Here is a 27,520-nt window from a genome sequence, read left to right on the forward strand (position 1 = left end):
AAAGGAAAATATGGCCAAACCAACTGTGTGAAAACAAAGAACTTCACATCATTGCAAAGCACCACTGAGGGAAGGAAAAGGTAAGTCACAGCATAGAGAAGATATCTATAAATGTGCATTCAGTAAGATTTATATCCAAAATACATTAAGAACTCTCACAAGTCAGTAAGCAAAGGACAAGACATTTAAAAAATGGACAAGAGACCCAACCAGGCAATACAAAAGCTATCCAAATGTCCAATGAATATTTATCAGAGAATGCAAACTAAAATAATGAACTACTATTACACATACTCTAGAATGGCTCAATTTAAAAGAAAGATAATATCAAGCATTAGCAAGGACACAGAAAAAAGTTTTATACACTGGAAAACTGCTTTATCTACTACTGATGAGTACATGAAACTCTTATGATCGTGTGATCCTATTCGCATATAAAAACTCAGCAAAAAGAGGTACATATGCACCAAAACAGATGTCCTCACACATCTGACATACACAATAGCATTATTTTATAAAGACACTTTTTATTTATTTATTTTTGGATACCAGATATCAAAACTCACAACCTTGTGCTTGCCAGGCAGGAGCTTATGCTGCTGAGCTATATCCCTGGTCCCTTTTTTTAAAGTATGAGAGTTAGAATATATTTATTATTTAAAGCTGCTTTATCCTTAAAAAACTGTTAATTTCTTTTAATTTAAAACTTCTTATTTTATTGGTGATTTTAGATATATATAATGGTAATATGTATCATAGGGAATTTGTACCTGTCAAGATATGTCATGCTTCTTTTTTTTCCATTCCCTTCCCTTCTCTTCAACCCCTTTCCTCCTTATTTACAAAAGCTTCAAATCTACTAGTTTCATTGTACTAAGAAAATGAGACACAGACTTCTCCTTAAAGAGGATACATTTCAAGAAACAGTCAAATAAGTGTTAGCATGCCTGTGATCCCAGCTTTCTGGGAGGCTGAGACAGGAGGATCACAAGTTTGAGCCTAGCCTGGGCAACCTAGCAAATCTTGTCTCAAAAAATAAAAAGAGCTGAGGAGACAGCTCAGTGCAAAGGCCTAGGTTCAGTCCCCAGTAAACTACCCCGCAGTGTTACTACAGATTGTAAACAGAGACAAAGCAAGCCCAAAGGAGCAGCGATGAGAGAACCATAACTGTAGTTTTCTGGGGGAAGGCCCTAGAAACTTGGTCAGGATGCTGTGTGGAGGATGGAAAGCTCAGCAGGCACAGACGGGAGGACAAGGCAGAAATGCCATGGAGATAGGCTTAGCTCAGGGCAGAAAGGACTTCCACGTGTCTAGAATGCCATACGCTCATGGGAAGAGACTTTCATGGAAGGGGAGAAGAAAAATCAAGCTGGTTCAAGAAACTGAAGGGCCCAGGCATACTAAGTGTAAATCTTATTTCACGGTGGAGTCTTTGTTGATAAGCTGTTCTGTAAATACATTATCAGCTGTTTTTTAAGTGCCTTTATGCCATCTCTACACAACATGAGAGCTCCTTGAGTCTAGGGACCATACATGCATCTTGCAGAATTCACAAGTATTCATTAAATGAAGCTTCCTGTTAATTTTTTTAACAATGCCAACCCACTCCAGACATACAAGCTCCTAATCTGTAATAATTTACAGTAGGTTTGTTTTTGTTTACTTCTATTTCAGGTCATATTAGGTAAGAGTGACTGTTCTGTGACCCAGAATTTTTTTTTTTTTTTTTTTGTGTCTTTTTCTTTTTCATCAGTACCGGGAATCGAACTCACGACTGCCTGCTTGCAAGGTAGGTGCTTATGCCGCTGAGCTAAATCCCCAGCCCCAACCCAGAATATTTAAATCTTCTCTGATGGGGACTAAGGGTGATCAGAATCAAAAGAGAACAAAAATAGCCTTAGAAAGCAGGTGTGGTAGCACACACCTATAATCCTAGCATCTAGGAAACTGAAGCAGGAGGATCACTTTGAGTTTCATGCTGGCCTGGGTTACAAAACTGAGTTCAGGGTTGGTTAGTCTGGAATATACAGTGAGTCCCTGGCTCAGAAAACAACAACAACAATAACAAAAACCAAAAAGCTTTAGAATGCTTTAACAAGGTAACCTTGTCTAACTGCTCGCATTTTTTTCACTTGGTTTATATCAGAGGTTCCGAAAATTAGTTATGCATCAGAGTTCTCCGGAGAACTTCTCTTAAAAGGCAGATTTCCTACATTCTATCCCAGAGTTGAATTTAGTATGTGGGACTGGAAGGAGGTGGGCAGGGAAGGTGTTTTGAAAATGTCCAAAGATATGTAATCTGACTTTATAGAAAGAAAAATCTTTTTTCAGTGTCACATGAATCCTGCAACTCTATACAGCTCTGAAGAGAACTTCTGAGGCCATCCTGTTTTTCCAATCAGGTACTGTACTAACCTCTTGGTACATGTTCTGTGGACAGGACTAAACATGCCATGAATCCAAACCTAGTTTATGGTGGGAATAAAGTAAATGAAAAGGAACACTACCTAGGAATGATCATTCGGAGTGAGGAGTTACCTACCTGGCTCTGGGATTCCAGTTTGATTTCCTCAGGGGCAGGCTTGCTCACCGGGGTTGAGTTCGTGGTACAAGGATCCATCTGCTCTTTCTTTTCCACTTTCACCTTTACATCATCCAGGCTCAGATTTGGAGTCGATCTTAAGTCCTTCTCATCCTTATCTAAAAGGTAGCGCAGCAGCTGATGGTCTTTTGATTCTTTTTTCTTTGAAGCATCCAGTTCTAGCTTTATGCTAGAGTTCCCTTGGGCCTGTCCAGCCGCTGACACTGAAGCAGCAGCAGTGTCCTTTTTATCAGGCTCCACAGACAGCGTGGTGATGTCCGAGGGGCTACCCTCTTGTAAGAGCCGGTGCAGAATTTTGTGCCGCTCAGTCAGCGAGCTATGGGAAGAGGGGCAAGTGCCTCCCGAGGAGTTGGCAGAGGCGGAGTTGGAAGCGCCCGTGCAGGACAGTACATCCTTGCAGCTCGCGTCTATATCTGCATGCCGTAACTGCTGTTCTGCAGTTGTTGTCAAAAGCTGCACTAGCTTGTGACTGGTTTGAGCATATTTACTGTCTCCATCTGAGAGTCTGTCATTGCTATGCAGAAGCCCTGAATCCAGAGGTTTGCCATCACTAGAGCTGTTGTCAGACTGAATCATTTCATTTAAAATGGATGCAATCTCTTTGTTATCTTTGGACTCAGTTTTTGCTGGTTGTAAACTTAATCTGCTAGGTGAATTCTGTGAGCCCATCTGCCTGAGTACTGGAGAACTGGCAGAGAAGCCAACAGAGTTGCTGGGTCCTTCATTCATACCCTGTAAAGATGGTACTGGGATATTTGAGTAAGATCGGTTACTATTACTACAGGCACCACTTGTCATGCCAACTGGGGAGTTTAAAGTTGGAATATTTGGAGGAAATGAATTGTTTGGCACCCTGCCCCTTGCTGCCAAGCCAGAAGTAACCTGTCTCCTCGGAGACATGAACTGTGTTAGGGAAATTCCTGTACCTTCCATAGCAGAATTATTGAGGTTTAAGGATGGATTACTGCTCTGGGAACTGGCCTGGCCCTGGTTTAAGGCAACATTGGCTACAATCTGATTTCCAGGTGAGCATCCAAAACTCCCTTGGTTATTGCCAGCATTAGTATGACTGCTACTGCTGTGAAGATCGGAGCTCTGTTGGCGGTTCACTCTGGCGGATACCATGTTGCTGTTTGATGGTGGCAATGTGGGTGGACGGGCCACACCATGAGCTGGAGAGATACTAGGATTGACGGAGGGGTTTACTCGGGACATTGACATTCCAGAATTAGTGTCATCTTGAGGAGAAAGCCCACTGTGTTCCCTAGGCGGGGGAAAATATATTATTAAAAGATTTGCATGTTTACATTGAAACATTTTTATCATATGTATCATCATATATAATATCATTTATACTATAATACAACACCAGAGACTTCATTAATGTTGCAAGCTATCAAGTAAAGAGCTTTTGTGTCATCTTAAGTTAAGGAAAAGCAGTGGACTGTCTCTCAGTACCACTTTCTAGGAAATAGTGCTTATAGGTCCTTTAATTTGATAACACGCCAGTTATATGAAAAAGAAGTCTTAGCAATAGGAAAAACCCAACAGATGTACTTTGAAACTTTTCTAAACTTAATACAAACAGTTAATATTACAACAATACTTCTGGTTTAAGAGAAATTTCTCATGTGTTTGTTTATAAAATACTTATTCATGATTTTCCTGTTACAGCTTTTAAGTATTTCAACTCCAAAGAGGAAGACTGGGTAAGGAAAATACTGCATTGCTGATGGGAAAATTAAAAAGGGTGATATGCAGACATAGCAGATGTTTTGAAACAAAAATCACAATATGAAAAAAGAACTCTGCTAATTCCACTCACAAGAATAATTTCAGGTAAAACTAGAAAAAAAATGAAATACTGAATTCAGCTTTTCACTGAGTTTTTTACTCAAATTGATAACTGTAACAACAGATTTGTGACTGGCATTACCATGTTCCAATAAGCAAAATCATCTGATGACGAAAAGATGAAGTGAGGGAAATGTCTGTTGATTAAGTTTTAAACAGTTGTAAATGCAGAATTTTAGTAGGTTACTGGGTAAAAGAGCAGTTCCACGACTTTACCATGTACACCACTATAAACATCTCAGGAAGGGGAAAACCTAGAGGAAACAGTGCTCAAAATCTCAACTTGAGGGTTGAATGATTTGTAGCTTCTATGCCAAACTGTCCACTTGAATTCAAGAGCTATAAAGTTTGTCCTAATGAAAATAAAGCATTTTGAAAGACAAAAATAACAATGTTACAAACTCTGAAATTTCTTCTAAGACTACAAACTCATAGGTCTTTAGGTACCATTTTGTTTTCAGTCCCTAACACACATATTTTCAGTCTCACCTCTCCTGTCTTTCTGTATGAACAACAAAGTTACTTGGTGACAAAACTCTAAAATCCAAAGTGGATGTATTGACTATTTAGCACAGTACTCTAATTTTACGCCTAACTTAGAAGCTCTGTGTCTGGTCACCAAGAGCATAAATTTCTCTAAGAAGAGATATGTGAACTGACTTATTTCATATGAAGCTCTCCAAATAAGTAGTACCTGTCGATGATATGAATTCCCATGATGAAAGGTTGCATGTCTGGACTTTGAGGATAGCAAAGTTTACACTTGGTGTGGGCGCTAAGCATTGTCCCATCATTCAATATGAATCTATAGGATGGGCTGGAGGCAGTGCCACGAGTCATCACTGTTTCAAACAAAAGAGAAACCTAGTTAAAATTCTGTACTTGAACGCTGGGCAAAGGACAGAAACCAGGCCTTATTTCTTCCTAGAGTCTCATTTTTAAATGCCCTCCCCACAGCTGCCTGCTCAGACTCACAATAAAGAATCGTTCAGACAAAGCAGATACTGTATCTGGGTGGAAAAAAACGATTCCAGCTGAAATGAAGCACTTGATGCCAGGTTCTACTTTAGTCCTCCTTGCACGGGTGCCTCCTCTCAGAAATTAAGATTATGAAGAAACCCCAAGCCAAGAGAATATTAACTTTCATCCTTCCCTATAATGAGGCAGCACTTCAAATTTATTAAGTCTCTACTAAAAATATCAGGAAGTACTTTTTCTCCTTTATTTTCAGTGTTACCCTTAGCAAGTTTTGTTTTGTTGGGCTGATTTTTAAAGTAACAATTCTACTGAGATATAATTCACATGCCATACAATTCATCCTCTAAGTTTTGATTAGTTTGTAGAGTTCCTTTACTAATATTCAAGTTTAAAATTTCACTCAGGGATGTGAATCAGTAAGGTTCCATTTGATAAATTATTAGGTATATACAGAGTTGGCCAAAAAATGTATACATACTTCAGGAAAATAAAAATAGTGCAATGTTTGTTTAACAGATGGTGTGACCCTAGAGGATAACATGTATTGCAGAAAATCCACTGCACTGCTGGCCTTAGAGAAGAATCTGAAAAAGTGATTTTCAGGAGTTCACCACACTAATAAATATCTGGAATCTCATGGCCACCACTCTGAGCACCTCTTGTAATTGCAGATGCCAAAGGTAACTTGTATTAATCTCATGATGTCTTGATAAATTTAATATTAAAATATTTATACAAGTTTTTCTTTTCCTGAGATGTGTATAGTTTTTTTTGGTGGACTCTGTTACCACCCCTCTCCCGCCCTGCTTTACTGGAGATGAGACCCAGGGATGTTCTACCACTGAGTTACATCCCCAGCCCGTTCTGTCTTTTACTTTGAGACAGGGTCTAACTAAATTGTCTAAGGTAGCCTGAAACTTGTGACCCTTCTGCCTCAACCTCCTGTGGAATTACTATGCCTGGTATGTATTAATAATGTTTTAATTTTTCAAGTTTAGTAATGAGCAAATTAAGATAAAGCCAATGACTACTAATATAAGGAACAAATCTTGATTATGGCAGTCAAATCACTTTACAAAAAATATTTTTATTGATTTAAAACTTTCTAACAGCAGACAAAATGCTAATCATAGAGGTAAATGCTTAGTAACTATGTAAAGGCTGTATCGTTTTGGGCTACTAAGAAGTAAAATGCCATTGATATTTTAGTAATAGAATTTTAAGAGGGATTTACCATATAAATTTATTTTTATCACAATCAGAAATCATACCAACAGAAAAAAAAGAATAACTACCACAAATGACTATTATAACTCAACATATATTATTAGCCTTATTTTTCAAAGACATTTCAAAAAGCATTTCAATTACATTTTAAATGACATATGAAACAGACTTTATCAAACATGTTAAGTTTTAAAGCTATGTAGTACTTAAAAAGAGAAGATATGTCCCATTCTATTGTCTTGGGGATCCAAAGTCAACTGCAGAAGGCAGAATATGTTGTAAACCTGTACTATAATAAATCTAAGTATTAAAACTAAGACAAAAATTTAACTGCCAGGATGGAGATCTATGCCCAACCAAACACATTCTTTACCCTTCTAGCAATTTCACTGAAATCACTGGCATGTTTACCAGATAGAATGCATGGGGATATTTAGTCAGGATTTCTGTGGAAGGATATAAGCAAATGCTGGGTAGAGTACATATGAAAATTTTATGAACAATCCTAAACTTAATTAACAGCCCCAACCTTTTCAACAATTCATTTTGGAAAATATAACAGCAATTAAAAAGAGGAATCTTAAACTATTAACATGAAGATGATAAATCTAAGAATATATAAAGGGCCTGAAAAGACAGAAGTATGTTTCACGTTGTGCCATTTCATCTATTTCCTTACCTGATTTATTTCTCTTCAGGCTTTCCTTATTCTTCTAGGAAAGATTTACTGGTTATTCTACAAAGCTGCACTGTTCAATATAACAGCCAGCAGTCACATGTGGGCATTTGAAATTAAATTTAAAATTCAGTTCTTTGGTCACTAATTTTAGCTGCATTTTAAGTGCTCAACATCCGCCTGCGACTCGCGACTGTCATGCTGGGTAGCACAGCTCGAAGCAGTCTGACTTCTCCTTGCATCGTCAGCCTTCCCTCTCATCATTTTCTAAACACCCCTCCTATATTCCTCTTACGGATTTACTTGTCTTCTGTTCTCCACTAAATCTTGCACTGTGCTTTGCAAAAAATATCGCCCAGAAAGTGCTGGTTGACGGATCATCAGTTTGCATCTTACCACCTAACCAGCCTAATACTGACATCTGATCAATTGCCATAACTTTCTTTAAAGGGCAAATTTTCGATCTTAGTTATCTTCTCAAATATGTCTATGTCAATTTTTGTAATTAAAAAAAATTCTTTTTGAGACAGGGTCTAGCTATGTAGCTCAGTATGGCTCCAATTCACAGCGACCCTCTTGCCCCAGTCTCTCGAGTGCTAGCATTAAGGCGTGTGCCACGATGCCTGTCAATTTACGTTTTCACTCTTGTAGATATCTAGATTCAATTTTATATATTTATTCTTTTGAGACATGTCTTGCTATGTAGTCCAGGCTGGCTTTAAACTTGTGATCTCCTTGCCTCCACTTCCTAAATCCTGGGATTACAGACATGAATGACCATACCCAGCTAGACTTACTTTTGTAATAAATATTTATGAAAAGAAATTTGTTTATTGACAAGTCACACAGACTAAGAAACAACTAAAAACTGAAGTTAACACAAAATGTTAAGATATTTAATATGGATCAGAGAAATATTTAGGTCTTTGGTTAATTATGCTGCCTAAACACAGAACTATTAGTGAAAATTTTGCAACTTGACAGATTTTATTAATACATGGAATGTTATCATACTTTAAGTTTTGAAGTGAGAATTATTTTGTATGATAGTGTATGGAATAAGACATCGTATTATAATTCACACATCCGTTCTTTGAAATAAGAAAAGAGTTACAATACAGAATACAGTCATACTTCTTTTTTATTTTTATTTTTTGTGGTGCTAGAGACTGAACCCATGCCCTGGGCACTCAGTCTACCTCTGAGAAATGTTCCGATAACTCTTGAAGTTATGATTAGTTAGACTGTTCAGTTAAATGAAACTCTGTGCCTGACTGTTCCAATGAAGACACACTAAAAAGGCAGGCAGTAAGGACCCATGAGAAGGCTAAGCCAAGGGGGGAGCAGGAGGCCTAAGTCTGATTTTCATGGGTACGTTTAGGACTCGGGGTAAGTTAACCGTAGTCCACCTCAGTTTACTATTTCCAAAACACAGCCTGTAACACTGTGAGACAGTATCTAGCATGGAGCTTACTACACAGCAGGCGTTGAACAAATGTTTCCTGAGTAATCACTAAAGAAAACAGCCAACAAGCAGTTTCAAAAATAAAAATGTCCTGAGTCACACACATTTACAGTCAAGCCCTAAACACTGCTTACATCAACAGCTCAAACTGTACACAACCATCACTAATATTTGGAACGAAGAGGTAAGGAGGCACAGTGGCGTACACTTGTAATCCCATTTCTCAGGAGGCTAAAGCAAAAGAACTTGCTGACACTGTCTCAAAGGTCTTGGGGATACAGTTCAGCGACAAAGCACCCCTGAGTTCAATGCTCAGTATGGGGGGCCGTGTTAAAGTAGCCACAGCCCTTTACAGATCTTGTAAACACTTACTCTGAATAGCAAGTTCTCCTCATAAATGGGTTTTGAGGTCTAGGTTTAGAATCACACTTTGATCCTAGGTCCTGGCCTCATTCATGGTCTCAATTTTCCAGGTACACAGGTAGCATTTTGACCTCTGACTTCTGTGCCCATCTTTGAACTTTTTAGAAAGAAGGGATAACTGATGGCATATTTCTGATAGCCTAGAAACCCTCCAAAACATTTTTTGCATTACAATTGTTTTTATTTTTTCTCCCTAAAAGAAGCGTAAGCTAAGGAAAAAAGCAAAGAAAATATTAAAATCTTCCTGATCATGGCAGTTGTAGAGGCAGAGCTGTTTGGAATTCTGACCCTATCCAATTTGGTGCTCAGACAACTTCAAACAAGCATGCCTCATTAATGTTAACTAAATGAGCAGCTATAAGATGTGTGGAAAGGTTCTATGGCTCCAGGCTGGGAGAGATTTCTTTCTGTCTTTCTGTTTTGGTATTGGGGATCGAATGTATAACTGCGCACTTGTAAGGCAGGCACTTAATGCCGCTGAGCTAAATCCCTGGCAAGATTTCTTTTTCTTTTTAGTATTTTTCCAAATATGCAGAAGGAATTCAATTTCTCAAAAACTGTTGAGGTAAAGAAAAAATTACTTCTGATGTTGCAAAATTTTCAATGACCATTAAGTAAACTCTTTTTAGTATATCAAAATTTTTACAAGAGGAAAGTAAACTCATATTTTAAATATTTTCAACAAAGTGTAACATAAAAAGACTTTCAGTTAACTCTGTTATGTGGGCCATGGAATTAACTATGTCATACACACTTTGAACAGTACCTGGTTACTCATTAATATTGGTGATTATGTTTTATATCATTCTTGTACATTTCTTGGAACTGTAAACACTTTCCAACTTTGCTTGTGACTTTTTAAAATGAAAATATTTTTATTTTGTGAAAATAAAGTTAAGGCAATAGTCAAATGAACAAAGAATAGTCATCTGTGATTCTACCACACAGACACAGTCACTTTTGACATTTTGTTAGTCTAGAATTGGACAAATAGACACACAAAAGTGAGATCATACCATATATGCTGTGCTTTCTTTTTCCACTTTTTCATATAACAGTATATTATAGGCATTTTAAAGGCAAGAATGATAGTCCACTACCTCACTGTAAGTAGGGAAATAAAACCCACAAACCTAGTTAATAGGCTTCACGTTTCCTATGACTAGTGTTCTCCCTATGCTAACAGATGTGCTGTAGAAGAGTATTCTGAAGAAAACAAATTTGAGTTACAAGGTTTGAGAGGTATCTTTATTGTAGAACTTTCTAGAAGCTGAAATACCTTAAACATGCCTTCTGAACTCCCAAAAGTGGGAGACTGATGCATTTTCCTAAGTTAAGCACGAAGCTTTAATTCCTAGCTATAGTTATTAGTATCCTGTGGAACCTAGGTTTATGTTTTGAACTTCTCCGTTAAAAACATCTTAGGCTACACACTTATTTAGTAGTACTGGGTGGGGCCAAGAAATCCGGTTTAAAACTGCCCATGTCGGTTTGGCTCATAAAAGTCTCTAGAAAAGACAGTCTTTGGCAACCCACTCAGGATCCTTGTCTCTCTCTCAGACAAAAGCTTTCTTGCTCTCAAGAAATATATTCTGCTCTTAGAAAATTAAAAAAAAAATCTACCCACATCAATGCATCTTATCAGTTACCTTGGGAAATATCCTAACCCACACTTTCCTTTAAACAGCACCTAGAAAGTTTACCAAATACCTCCACTTACACGGAACTTATCTTTATTTGAACAGCTCGAGTGGTCCTAATACTCATTTCCCCACGTTTCAGTGCAGAATCATGGTTTTAATCTAGTCTGTATGAGTGCCCCATATGACTAAATTGCATGTTTATTTTTTTTTAAAAAATTTTAAGTGCTTTTTAAAATATGACTCTGGAAAATAACACAGTAAACAACCTTTAAACATACTTCATGAGCTGTCTCTGCCAAAAGCAGTCAAATAAGTTAAGAATTAAAATTTTAAGTTCTTATTAGGATTTTACTGTCAGCTGCTGACTTGAAAAAGTTAATGGACTGAAAAAAAAGTGACGGAAGACAGATTTTTTTTTTTTGCTTAGGTATCAATAACTGTAAAGCTTTATAAAATCAAGGACATAGTAACATAACTCATGTTGTTATTCCTCTCCCAAATTCATTTAAATTGACAGACAAAATTGCATCTATTTGTCCTGTACAATATGGCCCTTGAAGTACATATATATTGTGGGTGTTTAAATCTAGCCAGTCAGGACTGGGGATTTAGCTCAGCAGCATAAGCACCTGCCTTGCAAGTGCGTGGTCGTGAATTTGGTCCCTGGTACCGGTTTAAAAAAAAAAAATCTAGCTAATTGAGGCATGCAACACCTCATGTACTTAGAACACTTAACACCCCCCCCCCGCCCAGCATTTCTCAAGTATACAACATGCTGTCATCAGCTCTAGTCACTATTCCGTACCATGTGTTTCTTGAACTTACTCCAACTAACTGCCATACTCTGATCAACGTCACTGCAAACGGCCTTCCCAGCCTGGCCAACCACCAGCTTAGTAGCTACCATTCTATTTCTGTAAGATTGACTATCATAGATTCTACACAAGTGAGATCATGTGGTATTTATCTTTCTGTATCTGGTTTAACTTTTTTGTTTTTGAAACAGGGTCCTTTTATGTAATTCAGGCTGCCTTTGAATTCACTATGTAATTCAGTTGGCCTCAAACTCATGTGGTTCTCCTGCCTCAGCCTTCCTAATGTTGGGATTCCATGCAGGTGCCGCCATGCCCAGCTCCTGGCTTATTTCACATAACATAATGATCTCTGGGCTCACTTGTGAATTACATGACAGTTTCCTTTTTGTGGCTGAGCAGTATTCCTTGTGTGGATACACCCCATTTTCCTTGTTCTCATTCACCCATCAGTGAACATTTAGAGACTAGATCTTGGCTCCTGTGAATAGTGCTGCGAACAACATAGGAGGTGTCTCTTCAACATAAAGATTCACTGCCTTTGGTCAAATCCCCAGCAGAGGGATTGCTGGGTCACATAGTAGTTTCTGTCTAAGTCTCTGAGGAGTCTCCACTCTGGTTTTTGTAATGGGTGCACTGCATGCCTCCCAGCAATGCTCCCTTTCTTCCACTTCTTCACCAGAACCTGCTCTTTTCTGCCTTTTGGGTGACAGCCATTCTAACAGGAATGGTCTCTCTCATTTCACAAGGTGCGTAAGTGAAAGAGGCCAGGTAATTGCAAGTGTAAATTATACCTCTCTTCATTCTTGACAGAACAATGCTTCTTAAATTTAAGCATTCTCTTTGTGGCTTGTTAAAAGATCTGAATCCTCATCTCAATTTAACTCAGCAGGTCACTGTCCTGAAAAGTGATTCTCAGGTTTCATGGGCCACATTGCTGTTACCAAGCTTTACCCTGCTGAGTACAAGATACCATAAAAAGATGTATCCATGCAGGCTCCTTGGAAAATTGTCCAGAACTGCCAGAACTCTAGAACAGGAGTCACATGAACTCTGCAAGTCTAAATTCTTTTTTTTTTTTTTTTTTTTTTGGTACCAGGGATTGAACTCATGATCTCACACTTGTCAGGCGGGCCCTTATGCCACTGAGTTAAATCCCCGGGCCTTCCAGTCTTAATTCGAAGACAAATTGTAAGTACAATAACTAACTTTCATTCTTTCGTTTTTTTTTTTTCTGTCTGCCTGCCTGTCTCTCTTTGTCTCTGTCTCTCTCTCTTTTGGCAGGGTCTCACTATACAGTTTAAGCTGGCCTTGAATTCTCTATGTAGCCCAGCCTGGCTTTCAACCCATGGCAATCCTCCTGCCTCAGCGTCTTGACTGCTGAGATTACAAGTGTGCCACCATGCCTGGATTCAGTGTGTCACTTTTGTACAGGAATCTTTTACTTTAAAAAGTGGAACGAGCTGGGTGTGGTGGCACATGCCTGTAACCCCAGTATTTGGGAAGCTGAAGCAGGAAGATTGCCCCAAGTTTGAGGCCAGCCTGGATTACATAGTGAGTTCAAGCCTCTGGTGACTATACAGCAAGACATTGTCTCAAAAAAACAAAAACAACCAACTACACAAAAAAACCCCAAAAATAAGTGGAAGGGGCAAACACAATGAGTAAGAAATATTGGGTTATATTTATATTTCTTTAGGTTTTTTCTAAATTGTTTCACTTCATGCTAATATAAAATTACCTATTATAGTTTAATTAACCTATTTTTATAGAGAATTCTAATGTTTCAAAACACATACCTTAAATAGGCTCTGTTATATCTACTCACTGGGGTGATGAAACAATTAACTGGACCTGCTTTGCCTTGGTAGAAATTATATATAAATTACAGCCAAAAAAAGGTCTTAAAAGTACTGAAGAGCCACAGACAGCCCAACTTACAAACACACATCAGAGTTTCAGGCAGGGAGTGGGGATCGAGAGTTTGCCCCCAGCGGGGAGCATGCAGTGTCTACTGCTGTGGTTTCCCAAGCTGGCTGCGCGGCAGGGTGTCTGGGCAGTCAAACACAGACAGACCCTTGGCTCTCCCCAGTGAGACACCAGCCTGAAGCGGGCGTGAGTTTTACAAGGAAGCTGCCGGAAAGTCCGTCCTCTGTGAGAAGCTGTCCCGGAGGGAACCAGGACCGTTTTCCACAGAGAGCCTCCTGAAGACAAGACAAGCTACTTCCATCGTCTGTATGGAGGCAGACCTCACACATAGTGAGCTGAAAATCGTCTATAAACTGAGGAAACATGTTACGGGGAAAATGTTAAAGTTAATAAGGAGAATACAATAATGAAATGATCCTTAACTGTTTTACATGAATAGCCATAGAAAGAAGCTATCTAAAGATTACAGAATGAATTATACTGGAAAGGGAGTGTTACATGGCAATATTTAAAAGTACATCGAAGTCCATTAATTCTGAACAAACTTTCTGGCCTCTATTCTCAACTAACCTTAATTTGCAACTAACTCTTCCTCTTTTTCCTAAATGCTGTTCAATTGCTAAGGGCAGTGATTACAATTACATATACCCATAGAATTTACTAAGACACAGCAGCTATTCATTAGTTAGTAACCTCAAAGGACATAGTTTTTGTTTGTAGTATCAACATGAGTAAAAAGATAGAGGTGCTCCAAAAGTTATGAAGTTAATGTGCGTGACGCAGCCTCTGCATTATCCAGAAGCCCTGTGACATGCTTACTCTGCTGGGGATGATCCTTAAGAGCCAGACAAACATTCCACTCATTTCTACATTATCCTTGAATTCCCAAGTCAGAATGCTTTTCTCCTTTGGTTACATTTCTTTTTTTTTTTTTCTGTCTTTTTCTTTTTTATCGGTACCGGGGATCAAACTCACGACTGCCTGCTTGCATGGCAGGAGCTTATGCCACTGAGCTAAATCCCCAGCCCCCCTTTGGTTATATTTCTATCACAGCCTGTGTCACATGTGTGGTAGAGCTATCTTCCTTTAATCTATTATAAGCTTCTTAAAAGCAAAATTCTCTTCTTGGTCACCACTGCTTCTCCAGTGTGTTATACACCTAGTGTCCTGTGCATGTTAGGAACCTGATACATGTCTGCTGAATGAATGAATGAATGAATGAGTGAATGATCTCCACATGACATCCTGTTCTTTAGAATGTGCATACAAATTTTAAGATCCACTGATGAGTTACTTTGCTTACCCATTTCTTCCTTTCCTAAAACTGATTATTATAAAAACAGTAATTTGGAGAAAATACTTATCAAGCCATAAGTTCTACACAAACTATTCTGTATTAATAAAGAGCAAAATTAATGAAAGTAATTGAGAGAAAACTTTACCTTCTTGAAACAGTTGTCTAGCATAAGACGGCTCTCTGCCCTGAGGCTGGAAAAAAGCATAAATGCACTTCCTCACTAAATCTTCCCAGCCAGTTCTGCCGGCAGCTCTCAGGGAACTGGTATCAATAGAGATGATTTTACCTACACAAAGAATGAAAGATTACATTTATGATATTCTCTTGACATAAAGCATCTATATTTCAAAACAGTTGCATCCAGCCAGATGTGGTGGAGCAGGCTTGAAATCCCAGCACTTTGGAGGCTGAGGCAGGAGAACTGTTGTGCATTCCAATCCAGCCTGGGCTACACAAGCAAATTTAAGGTCAGCCTGCACTACATAGTGAGATCCTGTCTCAAAAGACAAACAAGCAAACAACAACAACAAAAAAAAAAGAAAAAGAAAAAGAAATATTTTCTAGGCACACAGAACCACATACTTTATAATCTAGTGGTGATTTCTTATTGGTATCATGGTTGCTCAAATTTCCAAAGTGGCAATGACAAAACTCTGGACAGTATTTCTCAGTTAACCAGGAGGCAGTTAATCTAGTCTGTCATTCTTCAGATTTCTTTTATGCAATCTTATATATAAATTAAGAGTTATATAACAGAAAGAAAACCAGACAACCTCCTACCCAACTTCAGAACTTGACACTACCTATATCTCTGTTTACTATGTGTGTACTCTTCCTGTGTCACATTCCCCTCTGTCTTTACATATTCCTGCAGCTGGGCATCTGACTGCTCCCAGAGGATTTTCTGTCACAAAGTCATGCGGATGCTCACCCTCCACATGCTGCACAGCCAATGTGCGTGAGAATTTCTCTAATGTATATATGAGAACGACTGCCTTGCACGTTATGCAAATGTTCAGCATTGGAATACTAACTTTCAAACTATTTTGCAGAAGCTTGCACCACTCTATATTCGTACCAGTAATGTGTAAGAATCATTATTTGGACTGGGTTTGTAGTCCAGTGGTTGAGCACATGCTTAGTATGCCCAAGGCCTTCAGTTCAATCCCCAGCATCAAAAAGTGTTACTGGCAATCTAGCATCCGTCAATCACTTGGTATCATCAGGCTGCTTCTTTCTGTTTTTCTCCTCCTGGTATTGGATATTGAATCCAGGCCCTCTGCACTGAGATACATTCCAACACAAGTTTTACTTTTGAGATAATTCTTACTGAGTACCTAGGCTGGGCTCAAACTTGCTATATTCCTGCTTCAGCCTCGTAGACTGCCACAATCCTTGGCTTAATTTTTTAAAATTAATAGGTGAAAAATGGCACCTTGTGATTAGATTTAGATTTCCTCAATTACTGAGTTGAAATATTTTTCATATTTATTCACCATTAATGCTTTCCCTTCTATGAACGCCTGATTGTATCTTTTATCTACCTTTCCTTTTCTCATACAATCAATTCAAATTGATCACACTACATGTTCTTACCCATTCAACTAATTCCTTCTTTATATATCCCATTTAATTTGCATAATTATATCTTTTAGGCGAGGGTCTTGAATGTGATGCACTTAATCCAATTTGACCAGGATATTACTCACTTAGCATAAACGGAGATGTCAGAAACAAAATCTGAAATTCAAATGAGAATCTTGTACTTAAGAATAGTCTGCAGCAAACACGTTCACTGGAAGAACCACAGCCTCTTTAATAAATGATGTTAGAAAAACTGGCTCTTTACATGCCGAAGACTAAAACTAGACTCATGTCTATTTCAATGCATTAAACTAAAGTCAGAATGGATCAATATTAAAACAGAAACACTAAATCCACTGGAAGAGAAAGTAGGTAGAAATCTTGAAGCCATAGGGATCGGCAGAGAGTTTATGAAATAAAAACCAAACTGCACAGGAAGTACTTCCAAGAATGAACAACTGAAACTCATCGTATTAAAAAGTTTTTGCACATCTAAAGAAATCTCCAAAAGAGTGAAAAGAAAACTCATAGACCTGGAAAATTTTTTAGCCAACTGTCCCTCAGACAGAGGACTTCGATCTAGAACATACAAAGAATTGAAAAAAACAAGCCCTCCCCCAAATTCAAAGACTCAATCCAAAAATGGGTATCTGAGACGAATATACACCTCTCAGCTGAAGAAATATAAATGGTATATTAAATATATAAAAAATGCTTAACATTGTTGGCCATTTAAGAAAAGCAAATTAAAACAACACGGAGATTCCATCTCACTCCAGAAAGAATGGCTAGCATCTAGAAATCAATCAGAAACACATGCTGGCAGGACGGTGGGGAAAAAGCAACTCTTCTTCACTGCTGGTAGGAGTGTAGACTGGTGCAACTAGGGTGGAAATCAGTGTGAGATTCCTCAAAACACTAGGATTGGAAGTCCCATTCGATCCAGCTATTCTCTTTCTGTACATTTTCCCAGATAAATTAAAATCATCCTACCACAGCGATATATGTGCACCCATGTTTATAGCAGCACAATTTGTAATATCTAAATCTTGGAAACAACTTAAATGTCCATAAACAGAGGAATTCATAAAAAAAAGTGGTATCTATATAATGGAGCACTATTCTGAAGTAAAGAAGGAAAAACTCAAGGCTTTTATAGGTAAATGGATGCAACTAGAGACCATACTCGTAAGTGAAATAAATTAGACTTGCATGTGTAAACATCATATTGTCTCGTTAGTGTATAAAACTGATAGGGTAAATAAGATCCAAAAAGTACAACAGATATACTGAAAAGGTAAGAAACTGCTCAAAAGGAAAGAACAACTGGGATGGGGGAAAGGAGAAAAGAAGGAAGAGGAAAGAAAAAAAATATGGATACACACACACATAAGATAGCTAAGATAATTACACTAACTTCTATTAATTCATTGAAAAGAACTGCTTGTGCTTATACTGTTTGACCAGTTTTGCATGCCTGTATTTTGTAATCTGAGCCAGTACTTTGAAGATAACCATATACAATATATCAACCAGTTAATTCCTAGTCTTGTTCTGAAACTCTGTATCATTGTTTTTATTATATATATATATATATATATATATATATATATATGTGTGTGTGTGTGTGTGTATTTCTTTCCCTCTTTAAAAAATAGTTTGGAAGACCTCCTGTGAGTTGGCACCGTGCACAGGATGACTGGGAGACAGATGCCAGCCCCTTCCAGCATGTAGGCAGGGAGACAAGAGGAGCCAATTCCTGCCCCTGCCCCTATAAGTGACCAGCTGATCCAGGGAAACACAGACTGTGATGATAGCTAATAAGGTAACTTACAACTTAATGCTTGTAGTGTGTACTGTTTCACTGACTTTGCAGGCCGAAAGTTGGTAGTCTGATCAGCTATTCAGAGCACAACAATACATAATGTAGCATGTATGGGGAATCTCCTGCTGACAGGGTGGCCATGGTTAATTCCCTATTACATTGTTTTGAAATCCTATATCTTTCTAATTTTTTGTTTGGTTGAGTTTTACTCTGCTTTATCTTGTTTGATTTTGTTGTATCTGATGGCATGGGCAGCTATTTTGAGACAAGATACATTATGCTAGCCATTTTGGATTTACTATTATCTTGTTTTGAAGTCCTGTATTGCACTCATTGTTTTGTTTTTATTGGTTCTATTCTGTTTCTGTTTTGCTTGATTTTACTGTATCTGAAGGTATGGGCAGCTACTTTGAAGGCAACAAGAGGCAGTATGGTAACCATTACTGATTTTTTATTACCTGGCTTTGAAACCCTGTATCATTTACACTGTCTTATCTTGATTTGCTTTATTCCGTTTTATTTTGCTTGGTTTTATCCTCACTACAATAAAATTAATAAAGTCTAGAAAAAATAGTTTGGAGAAAGTCCAGTGAACAATGTGACTCCAAGTACAGACATTTCGGTATTTGAGTGTGAGAGAGAGAGTGTGTGTGTGTGTGTATGTGAGTGTGTGTGTGCACCAGGAATCAAACTCAGGACCTTGCACTTGCCAGGCAGGCGATTACACCACTGAGCTATGTCTCTGGCCAATTTTGGGTTATAAATAACTTAATCTTTCCTCTTATCACTTTATAAATACTTCAGTATCACACAATTCTACCAATCCATAATCTTCATATAATGTTTCTCATAGAAAAGAACCAAGAGAGGCGTGAGAGTGTGTGTTTTGTGTGTGTGTTTGTGTCAGTGTTGGCTCACAAAACAGTCTAGAACTGTGGGACTACAGGAGATAAAGTGTCACCAACAGTCCTCAATGATTGGGTAATGTAACAACATCCTCAGAGGGGAATGATGAGCAGCTTGGTTTAGAGTATGGTCTTCTGCTTTCTTGAGGAAACTATAATGCCAGCCAACCAACCAACCTGCCATCCAGCCAACCAAACCAAACCAACCCGACCTGACCCAACCAAACCATGTTGAGTAGTTCCTGGTAGGAGATTTTTTTCTTTTTTAAAGAAATATGCATCATCCCATGGAGTTAAAAGTACTCTTAAAATTTAAGAAATTAAATGCTTAATATGTATTGTAGCTCATTATTTTTAGCTAAGTCAATTCTATGATATAATGTTAGTGTTACATTTTATACTTTATATTTCTCTCCTATCTTTGAATAAGTGTGTACAGTACAGTAATATTCTTTTAATATCTTGTAGTGGAAGGCAATAAAACATATAGGTTCTATATTAAGGGTAAAGATTTCCATTCTCAGCAACCATTTGATTTTGATGCATTCATAAAAGGAATAAGGCATACTCTGTGATTTCTGAGATCTAAAATTATTTCAGGGCCACAAATTAATTTTAAAATTTTTAAATGATCATGGTTATTTTTATATATTTATACATATTGCCAGGCACAGATGGATTTTTAATGCTGGGTCCTTAGCAACACACAACACTACCACTGCTAACATTGTTCCTATGGAGAAATAAATACATTCTTCTTTCAAATTACTCAATTTAGGATTTAATTTATAGAAATATAATACGAGGAAAAGATGAATTGTTGTTCCTAAATTATCCTTCTTTTAGGTCTCTCTCATTTCTTTATTCCGAAGCCTTTCAATCACCCTTTCAGTAAGTTCACCCTATACTGCAATGACACTATTTGGTTTTGTTTTACGTTAACCAGTTATTGAACAAAAGACTAGTTTTCTTTTTCAGTGAGCTTAGCTCTCCTCCATATGTAATACTTTTTTTTTTTGCATGAAGGGTTCATTAGGTTTTTCCAGTATTGTTCACTGGTAGAAAATGGAAAGGAACAGAATATATGATAGCCTCAAAAAGGGAATGAGCAAAGGTGTGAAAACGGATTATTGCCAGCTCCAGGTACAGGCTCTCCGAGCTCCTAGACGTTATCCTTACCGTTTCCCATATTCTGTGCTAAGTTTCCCCTGCTCGTTAGGGGCAGCAGTTTGGAGTTTACTATTAAAAACAAAAAGGGACTTTATAAAGAATGGTAAAAGTAAAATAAACATTAAAACTAAATTTTAGCAAAGAATAAAATTCAGCAGAAATGATTTTTAAATCTCAAAAACATACTTGTAATATCTATCTTTATTTTTAAACGAGAAGTGATAAAGGTATAACTAGTTGATGTAGAAGCTTGATGTGTTAGTATGAAGATAAAATTAAACAACCTAGGAAAATACTGTAGAAATTGAAAGAACACTAGCACGTGTTCTGCTGAGGCTCTGTTCTGAAGTAGGTCTGTAAGCAGAAGGCTTGCTTTTCCGGCACTCCATCCTCCCTCCCTCCGCAGCTTGCCCGCGGCCACCTCTCCGTCTCACTGAGGGCTCCTGCAGCAGTTTCCTCAGGCGGAGTTACCGCTCACCCAGACACTTGCTGCACCGTAGGCCGGACAGCCGGCACCACAGAGCACCTCTGGGGATCCAGGGCTCCATACCCACGGGAGCCTCAGTCTTCAGCCCAGCTAATTTTAAAACAGATTCTGACTTACACCATATCACACTTTTCCCATCATGAACCATATTCCTATATGTAATTACATTACTGAATTTTGGCCAATCATACATACCCTGAACAATTTCATAGTACAGTTACTCCTAAGGACTCAGAGTTTGTGCTGAATAAATTTAAACAAAAAGAATGAAGGGAAAAAGACACAAACATATTTAAGCAGAACATTAAAACTAACATATTTATATCCCTTTGTAATTATATATATGCGCACTTCACGTATTTTCATATCTGTATCAGCCAAATTTCTTCAAATGTTTTCTTATATGACCACAAAAATAATTTATAATAAAATATAGGTACGTTAATAGTAAAAATTATTCTTCCCAGCACACTATGTTGATGATTACAATCCCTAAAATGCACTACATCAAGACCACTATTTAAAATATTTTCTATAGAAGACTAGAGAACAGAGGCTGAATATCCCAGAACAAAAAGATACACCATTTTGGAAATAATCAGTTTTATGGGGACAGTCACTTCATCAATAGCTATGAAACATTCGAAACTCTACAGTGAGTACCTGTAGTATCTTGCTTGGTCATAAAGGATTCTACGCCTGTAATTGCTGGAGGCCGGGGTAATCTTCGTGCAATACAAATCAAACATGACTGGAAATCTGCCCCAAAACAAGGGAAAATTGAGGAAAAGAGAGTAAATAGTTTGTACCTATTACTTGCCATTAATGGTTTTATAAAACCACACATATGATAGGATTTAACCTAATATTGGAATCACTGTGATATAACAGTAGAAATTTTAGAAGTAAAATTGCTGGCAATCAGAACCTGTAGCTGTAGGTAGAAATCAAGTTAAAGAATTCCTTCACATTTAGTGTTCTTACATGAACTAGAGGAGACTGTACTTGAATGAAAAAAATCAGAAATAGTATTTTTGGTTGCATTTAAGCAAAACCATTTTTAAAAACAATGGTTTATTGATTGGTTGGTTATTTGATTAAACCCAGGGTCTTGTGCAGGCTAACAGTAGAATATTCTATACTTCCAACACCTAACATGATGTTTTTTAAAAATGCACTTTTATAGTCAATTTCTTATACTTATCAGTACTTAGTGGCTACAAAGATTACTCTGATAACTACTCTGCAAACAGTTACCAATTATAATTGAGAAAAACAATCTTCTTTCTGAAGTATTACCCTGCTTTTATCTTTTTCTCTTTTTTTTTTTGGAGACAGGGTCTCACTATGTAGTTCAGCCTGGCCTCGAGTTCACTGTGTAGCCCAGGCTGGTCTTGAACCCACAGTGATCCTCTTGCCTCAGCCTTCCAAGTGCTGGGATTACAGTTGTTGCATCACCACACCCAGCTATTCTGCTCTTGAGAGAGGACTTTGTATTTAGAGTATGTAATTCTTTATTAGTTCAAATTTGTGGTACATAATGAACATGTTCCTTGTGGATAGCCGGTAGGATGTGTAATTTTTTTGAAGTCTCATTCCTAGATTTTGCTTTGACAGTGCTACATACAATACCACACAACTGATCATATAAGACACGCCACATGTATTCTGTGAAGATTGACTGTGATCTCCACTTCCAGGGGATCTGCTAACTATGAGACTACTCACTTTTGACTGACTTTTGTCTGCTTCCTTTCCAGGTCCTTACACCAGTTCTGGATTTGTAGTGTTCCTAAACTTGGTGCAGTCCAAGTTGACATGGAAGACTCACCCACTGTTACATATGTAAGTCCCTGCTAATCTAACTGTTGTGGGTAGCCTGAAAAATGTCAACTCTATCTTCCAATGTTCTCTACATTCTAAACTTGAAACTTTCTAAAAATCAGAGCTGTTCAACAGCCTGCTGCATCTGGTAGATTTCCAACTGACAGCAGTTAGTTACATCTCTCAATTCTAGACGAGTTGATTTGAATTATTTGACATTTTAGTGGAAATGTCAACTTAAAAGCTGTGAATTTTGGAGCATTTTAAAGAGAGATTCTAGATGTTAGTAAGTGGAGTTTTTCTTTAATAGTAAAACATATATTGCAAATTGAATTGCTTCTGTGATATACAATATAGTAACCAAAAATAATATCAGAAGGCAGGTTATAATTAATTCCGTCCCTGTTCTTTCAAATTGTAGGAAAAAAATTACTTTACAATGATTCTGTGCCTCACCTTCTCCATCTTCTTGAATGGATTTTGGCTGTGACACAGTGAAACACTGCATCACTTCATACCGCTGGCAAGCTTCTTGGTTCTCGGTACCTGGCTCATCTGGAGGGTGAATGAGCATCCTACAGTTAAAAGTATGGCTATTTCGGCGTGTTGCCTCTTGAGGCCAAGGAACTCCATTTACTGGGGGGAAAAATTAAAAAGAAAAGATGTTATGTGCTTGTGAGTAAGGTGAAAGACATAAAGGATATTCTTCCTTTATAGCCATCTGGGTAATTACTCAGATTAAAGCACAGACAGACCTGTTCAGATCTCACATTATCCTCAGGCAATGGGATGCTTATCTTTCTTAGCAAATCTAAACATCTAGCAGTTGGAAACAACAATTCTGAGATTTAAAATGTATAAGATCTCTTCCTTCAAATACTCTTGTTGAGTAACAGCTCTTATAAACGACAAACATTAAAAATTACTAGCCGTTTCCCTCAGAGTTTACAGCAGTTAATTAATGAGCGTCTGCTTGCTTCTACCTTGGCAGTGGAAAATGACTCACACTCACAGCTGCACTGTTACACAGGGGGCTGGACGAGGCCAGCCTGGGCCTTTAAGGATAGGATTGTGTGCGTGTGCATTTTCAGGGCAAAGATTCACAGCTTCTCCAAGGAGTCTGTTATTCCCTGTATTTCATAAAATTCATTAAATTTCTTTAAAAATACTTAGAATAGGTAGGGAGTAATGTTGTTTCTCATAAGCATTTTTCTTGTGCTTTAATTAACTTTACTACCACAGTTCATGTGCTGTAATACTTTATAGAAAAGATGTCTGTGTATGTCAAGCAATACTTTATGTGACGGTCCCGACCTCCTGCCACAGAGTCACATTCAGACCACGGAGGTCCCCCGGGGTTCACAGGGTTTTCACGGCTCCTTGTTCACCGTTCCCAAATGTTTTCTCGTCCTGTACCTGCACTGACCCATTTTCCTCTTTGCTTTCTTCCATTTCGTCACTCTAACTGTTAGAGGGAAGCATGGAAACAAACCAGTCCTGGAGTAAGAAGCTTTAGCTGCCTGTGAGGTTTGGGTTAGTTAATCTTTGATTTCCAGTTGTTTCACCTTCAAAAGAAACAATTTACTACAACATTATTTCTAAACACTTTAAAATTTTCAGTCTGAAATTCTACAACTAAATATGTAAGACCCTTTGATACTGTAATTCAAATATCAAGACACTGATTTTATAGGAAGCTTCAAATCCTCTGTTACTGTAAACACTACTCTTATTTTCAAAGAAACTAGGTTTTGTCTTAGGGAGCCGTGCAGAACACAGCTGTGACTGGTGCGTTACATGCATGACTTCCGGCCTTCCTCCTCCCACGTTTCTAGCACACACAGGCTAAGAGTGGAAGAAATGGGGAGGGAATAAACTTTAGGTAAAAACTAACATACTCTTTTTTTAGAGTGCTCTCAAGTATTAAATTAACAGATTAAGTTCTCTGATTCTTAGGAAAATTTGTCAATTAAAGTAAGATGATTAAAAATAACTAAGTTTAAAAACCTTTTAAGATTTTGATACTTGGTTTGAATGATATTTACCCTGAGCTATTCAGTTATAACTGAATAGTTAATAGTAAGTATCTGCAAAGAAAGCTTCTTGTAAATCTTGCCAGAGGAAATTCAATCGAGTATCTAATTATACTCATGTCAAATATAAAAGAAGGCAGAGGGCCTGGATGCAGCTCAGTCATACAGGGTGTGCCGAGCATGTGTAGATGCTGGATTCAACCCCCACGACTGGGGAAAGAAAAGATGGGTTGAGAGGTGGGTAGGAGTCAGAGTAGCAGAAGGAAACAAAAGAACAGAGGGCAATTCCTAACTTGTTACACTAATCTAAGGACACTTTCTGAGACTTTAAAAAAAAGTTGAAAACTGATCAAGCTCAGCAAAAGCAACTACAGGAATTTTGGAGACAATTTACATGCTAATTATCATTATTTTAAGGCAATAATTACTGGCAAGGCCGGGTGTACTGGCACATTCCTGTAATCCCAACACTCAGGAGGCTAAGGCAGGAGGATTGCTGGAGTTCAAGGCCAGCCTGGGTTACACAGAGAGTTGGAGAAAAGTCTGAACTACATGCGACCCTGTTTCAAAAAGCAACAACAAAATTTAATCACTTCTAAAAATATAGACTCACTCCAGTATATGTTGGTAAATTTTTTTAGTAAATCTTTCTAGGTTCCCTTAGTTTCACAATATTAACTAGATTCCTTTTAATTATATAAACTAACTCACCATGACAGAGTCTGTAACTTTTTAAGACTAAAGCTTCTTTTAAACAGGAAGTACTAAGCTAATTTTCATAAAAAGATAACAGCATCACAAAAGAAGCCCCACATTCTCTGTGGAATAGAAACCACAGATCTGGACTGATGGCATAATCCTTTGACCAAACCCAGCGCTCTCCGTGTGGGGGGCATTTAGGATTAGCCAGTGGGACACAGTTTACCTAATCTTTGTGCAATTGCTTTCTTTTATTCACCACACATTTTCTCTTTAAAAGGATAAATGCCACAAATAAAGTATTACCAAATAATGTAAGTCCCTTTTAAAGACAGAAGTACACTGCATCACAATTACCAGCAGAAAAGAAGAACTGAGAATTAAACTCTCTGATTGTGATCTTTAAAAAAAAAAAAAAAAGCCTGCCTTAACAGTCTGTATGAAACTTAGGAAAGGACAAGCTAGCTCTTCCTTGAAATCAATGGGTAAGCGAAAAGTAGTCTAAAACAGCAAGTAACTTTTGACTGTAACATTACATATTTATCATTCATGAAATTAAAAGTTTCAAAATATTTATATAACGACAGTAATAGTAGTAATAACAGCAACTGAACTTTGAAGGGAATCCAGCGAGGGTATGTGTGAAGTACTGTTTACCCTTCAACCTTCCAGGGAGAGATGAAGCTGAAGGGAACCACGTGTCACATGAGAACGGGCTGCAGAAGATGCACACCCGGGGCTGCTGCACGCAGAAAGCTTCTGCTCCTAATCACTGTGGTGTCTGCATTACTTGACACACAGCTGCCATTAAACAGAACTTATTTTTAATTTTTCAAATCCATATTACTACAATTTCACAAGTCAGTCTATACTTGTTACGTCTTAATCTTTCACAATATAACATATTAAAAATATCTGTGGCACATTTGCCCTTTTGGACAAGATCACTATAGTAATTTCTCAGTGTTGAGATTTTATTTTTTAGAAATAAAATGTTATTCTTAAAAAGCATAGGTTTTCAATGCTGAAATCTAAATCATTAAATTCAAAAGTGATTTTGAAAGATTGGCTTGTGACTTTTTTCTCCAAAAATTCTTAGTAAAAGTGAATGAAAAATAAGAACACACACTTTTGTATCATTAAGTGACACGTGTGCACAGGAAACAGATATCTATACTCTCTATATATGATCTTATTCAAAAATTTCTTTCTGAACCTTGGTATTTGGGGATGGCGGTGGGGAACTGAACTCAGGACCTACATCTGCGGGCAGGCACTGTGCTGCTGCACTGTACCCCAGGCCCTTGACTTTTTCTGAAGGCTAAATACACAGGTAATTCTACTTTCCTTCTTCGATTTGCTAATAATTTGTTGGTCTGGTAATGAAGGTTTAAACACAGGCCCTCAGGCATATTTTTCTCCTCAATACTTCTTAAAAACAACTTGACAGAGGCACTGAATTTTCCAAGTTTAGTGCTGTTGGGTTTTACTCTTTGGATGGGACCATCTCACTGGTTTTTAAAGAGTGATCAACGTCTGCTGTGAAACCTGGTAATCTGCTCTACTGCTACCGAGCTCACCGCCTCTTTGCTCATCTACTACCTGTTTGTGACAGGCGAAGGCCCGGTACAGTGCTATATTATTTGTCACGGGTCTGATCTTTCATTCTCTGGGAGGAGGACAGCGAGATGCCTCTGCAGCAGAAGTCTCACGTCCCTCCCTGCGGTGGAGGTGGCTGTTAGAGGAGGCACTGATGAACAGCCAGGCCAGCGGGGGACCAGGTCCTGTGCTGAGAGCAGCACTGCCAACCCGTCAGCTACGAAACCACACCTGCTCCTCAGTCAGCTCCGACAGTGACCAGGGGCGCCCTACGCAGAGCCCTGTAGTAACCATGCAGAGAAGGATAGTCTGCAGTCTTCCCATAAACAGCAAGCTCTTCTTCAGGGAGCAGAAGCCCGTGTGGCCTTGTTTCCTTTCCTTCTATAATGTTTATTCTTAGCACACGTTTGCTGCACTGGGGGGACTTGGTATACATACAGAACATAGCCTAATTCTCTACTTCTTCCCCTCCTCTACCTCATTCCTTC

At 38.1% G+C, this 27,520-nt stretch overlaps 1 protein-coding gene across 6 annotated transcripts in view; it reads right to left on the reverse strand.

Moving 5' to 3' along the window:
• Ncoa1 (nuclear receptor coactivator 1) overlaps positions 1 to 27,520 on the reverse strand; it is a 251,421-nt gene that overhangs the window by 52,823 nt on the left and 171,078 nt on the right. For all 6 annotated transcript variants that reach the window (XM_063231459.1, XM_063231465.1, XM_063231449.1 and 3 more), the window contains 5 exons: positions 23,158 to 23,337; positions 21,541 to 21,636; positions 15,052 to 15,192; positions 5,151 to 5,298; positions 2,543 to 3,866 (listed from right to left, as the gene is read on the reverse strand). In XM_063231459.1, coding sequence (XP_063087529.1) covers positions 2,543 to 3,866; positions 5,151 to 5,298; positions 15,052 to 15,192; positions 21,541 to 21,636; positions 23,158 to 23,337 — 1,889 coding nt within the window. The remainder of the gene's footprint in view (positions 1 to 2,542; positions 3,867 to 5,150; positions 5,299 to 15,051; positions 15,193 to 21,540; positions 21,637 to 23,157; positions 23,338 to 27,520) is intronic.

This window comes from Cavia porcellus, unplaced genomic scaffold (genome assembly GCF_034190915.1).
Source record: "Cavia porcellus strain 051 isolate PalLab524CR breed Dunkin Hartley unplaced genomic scaffold, mCavPor4.1 scaffold_1, whole genome shotgun sequence".
Classification (NCBI taxonomy): domain Eukaryota; kingdom Metazoa; phylum Chordata; class Mammalia; order Rodentia; family Caviidae; genus Cavia; species Cavia porcellus.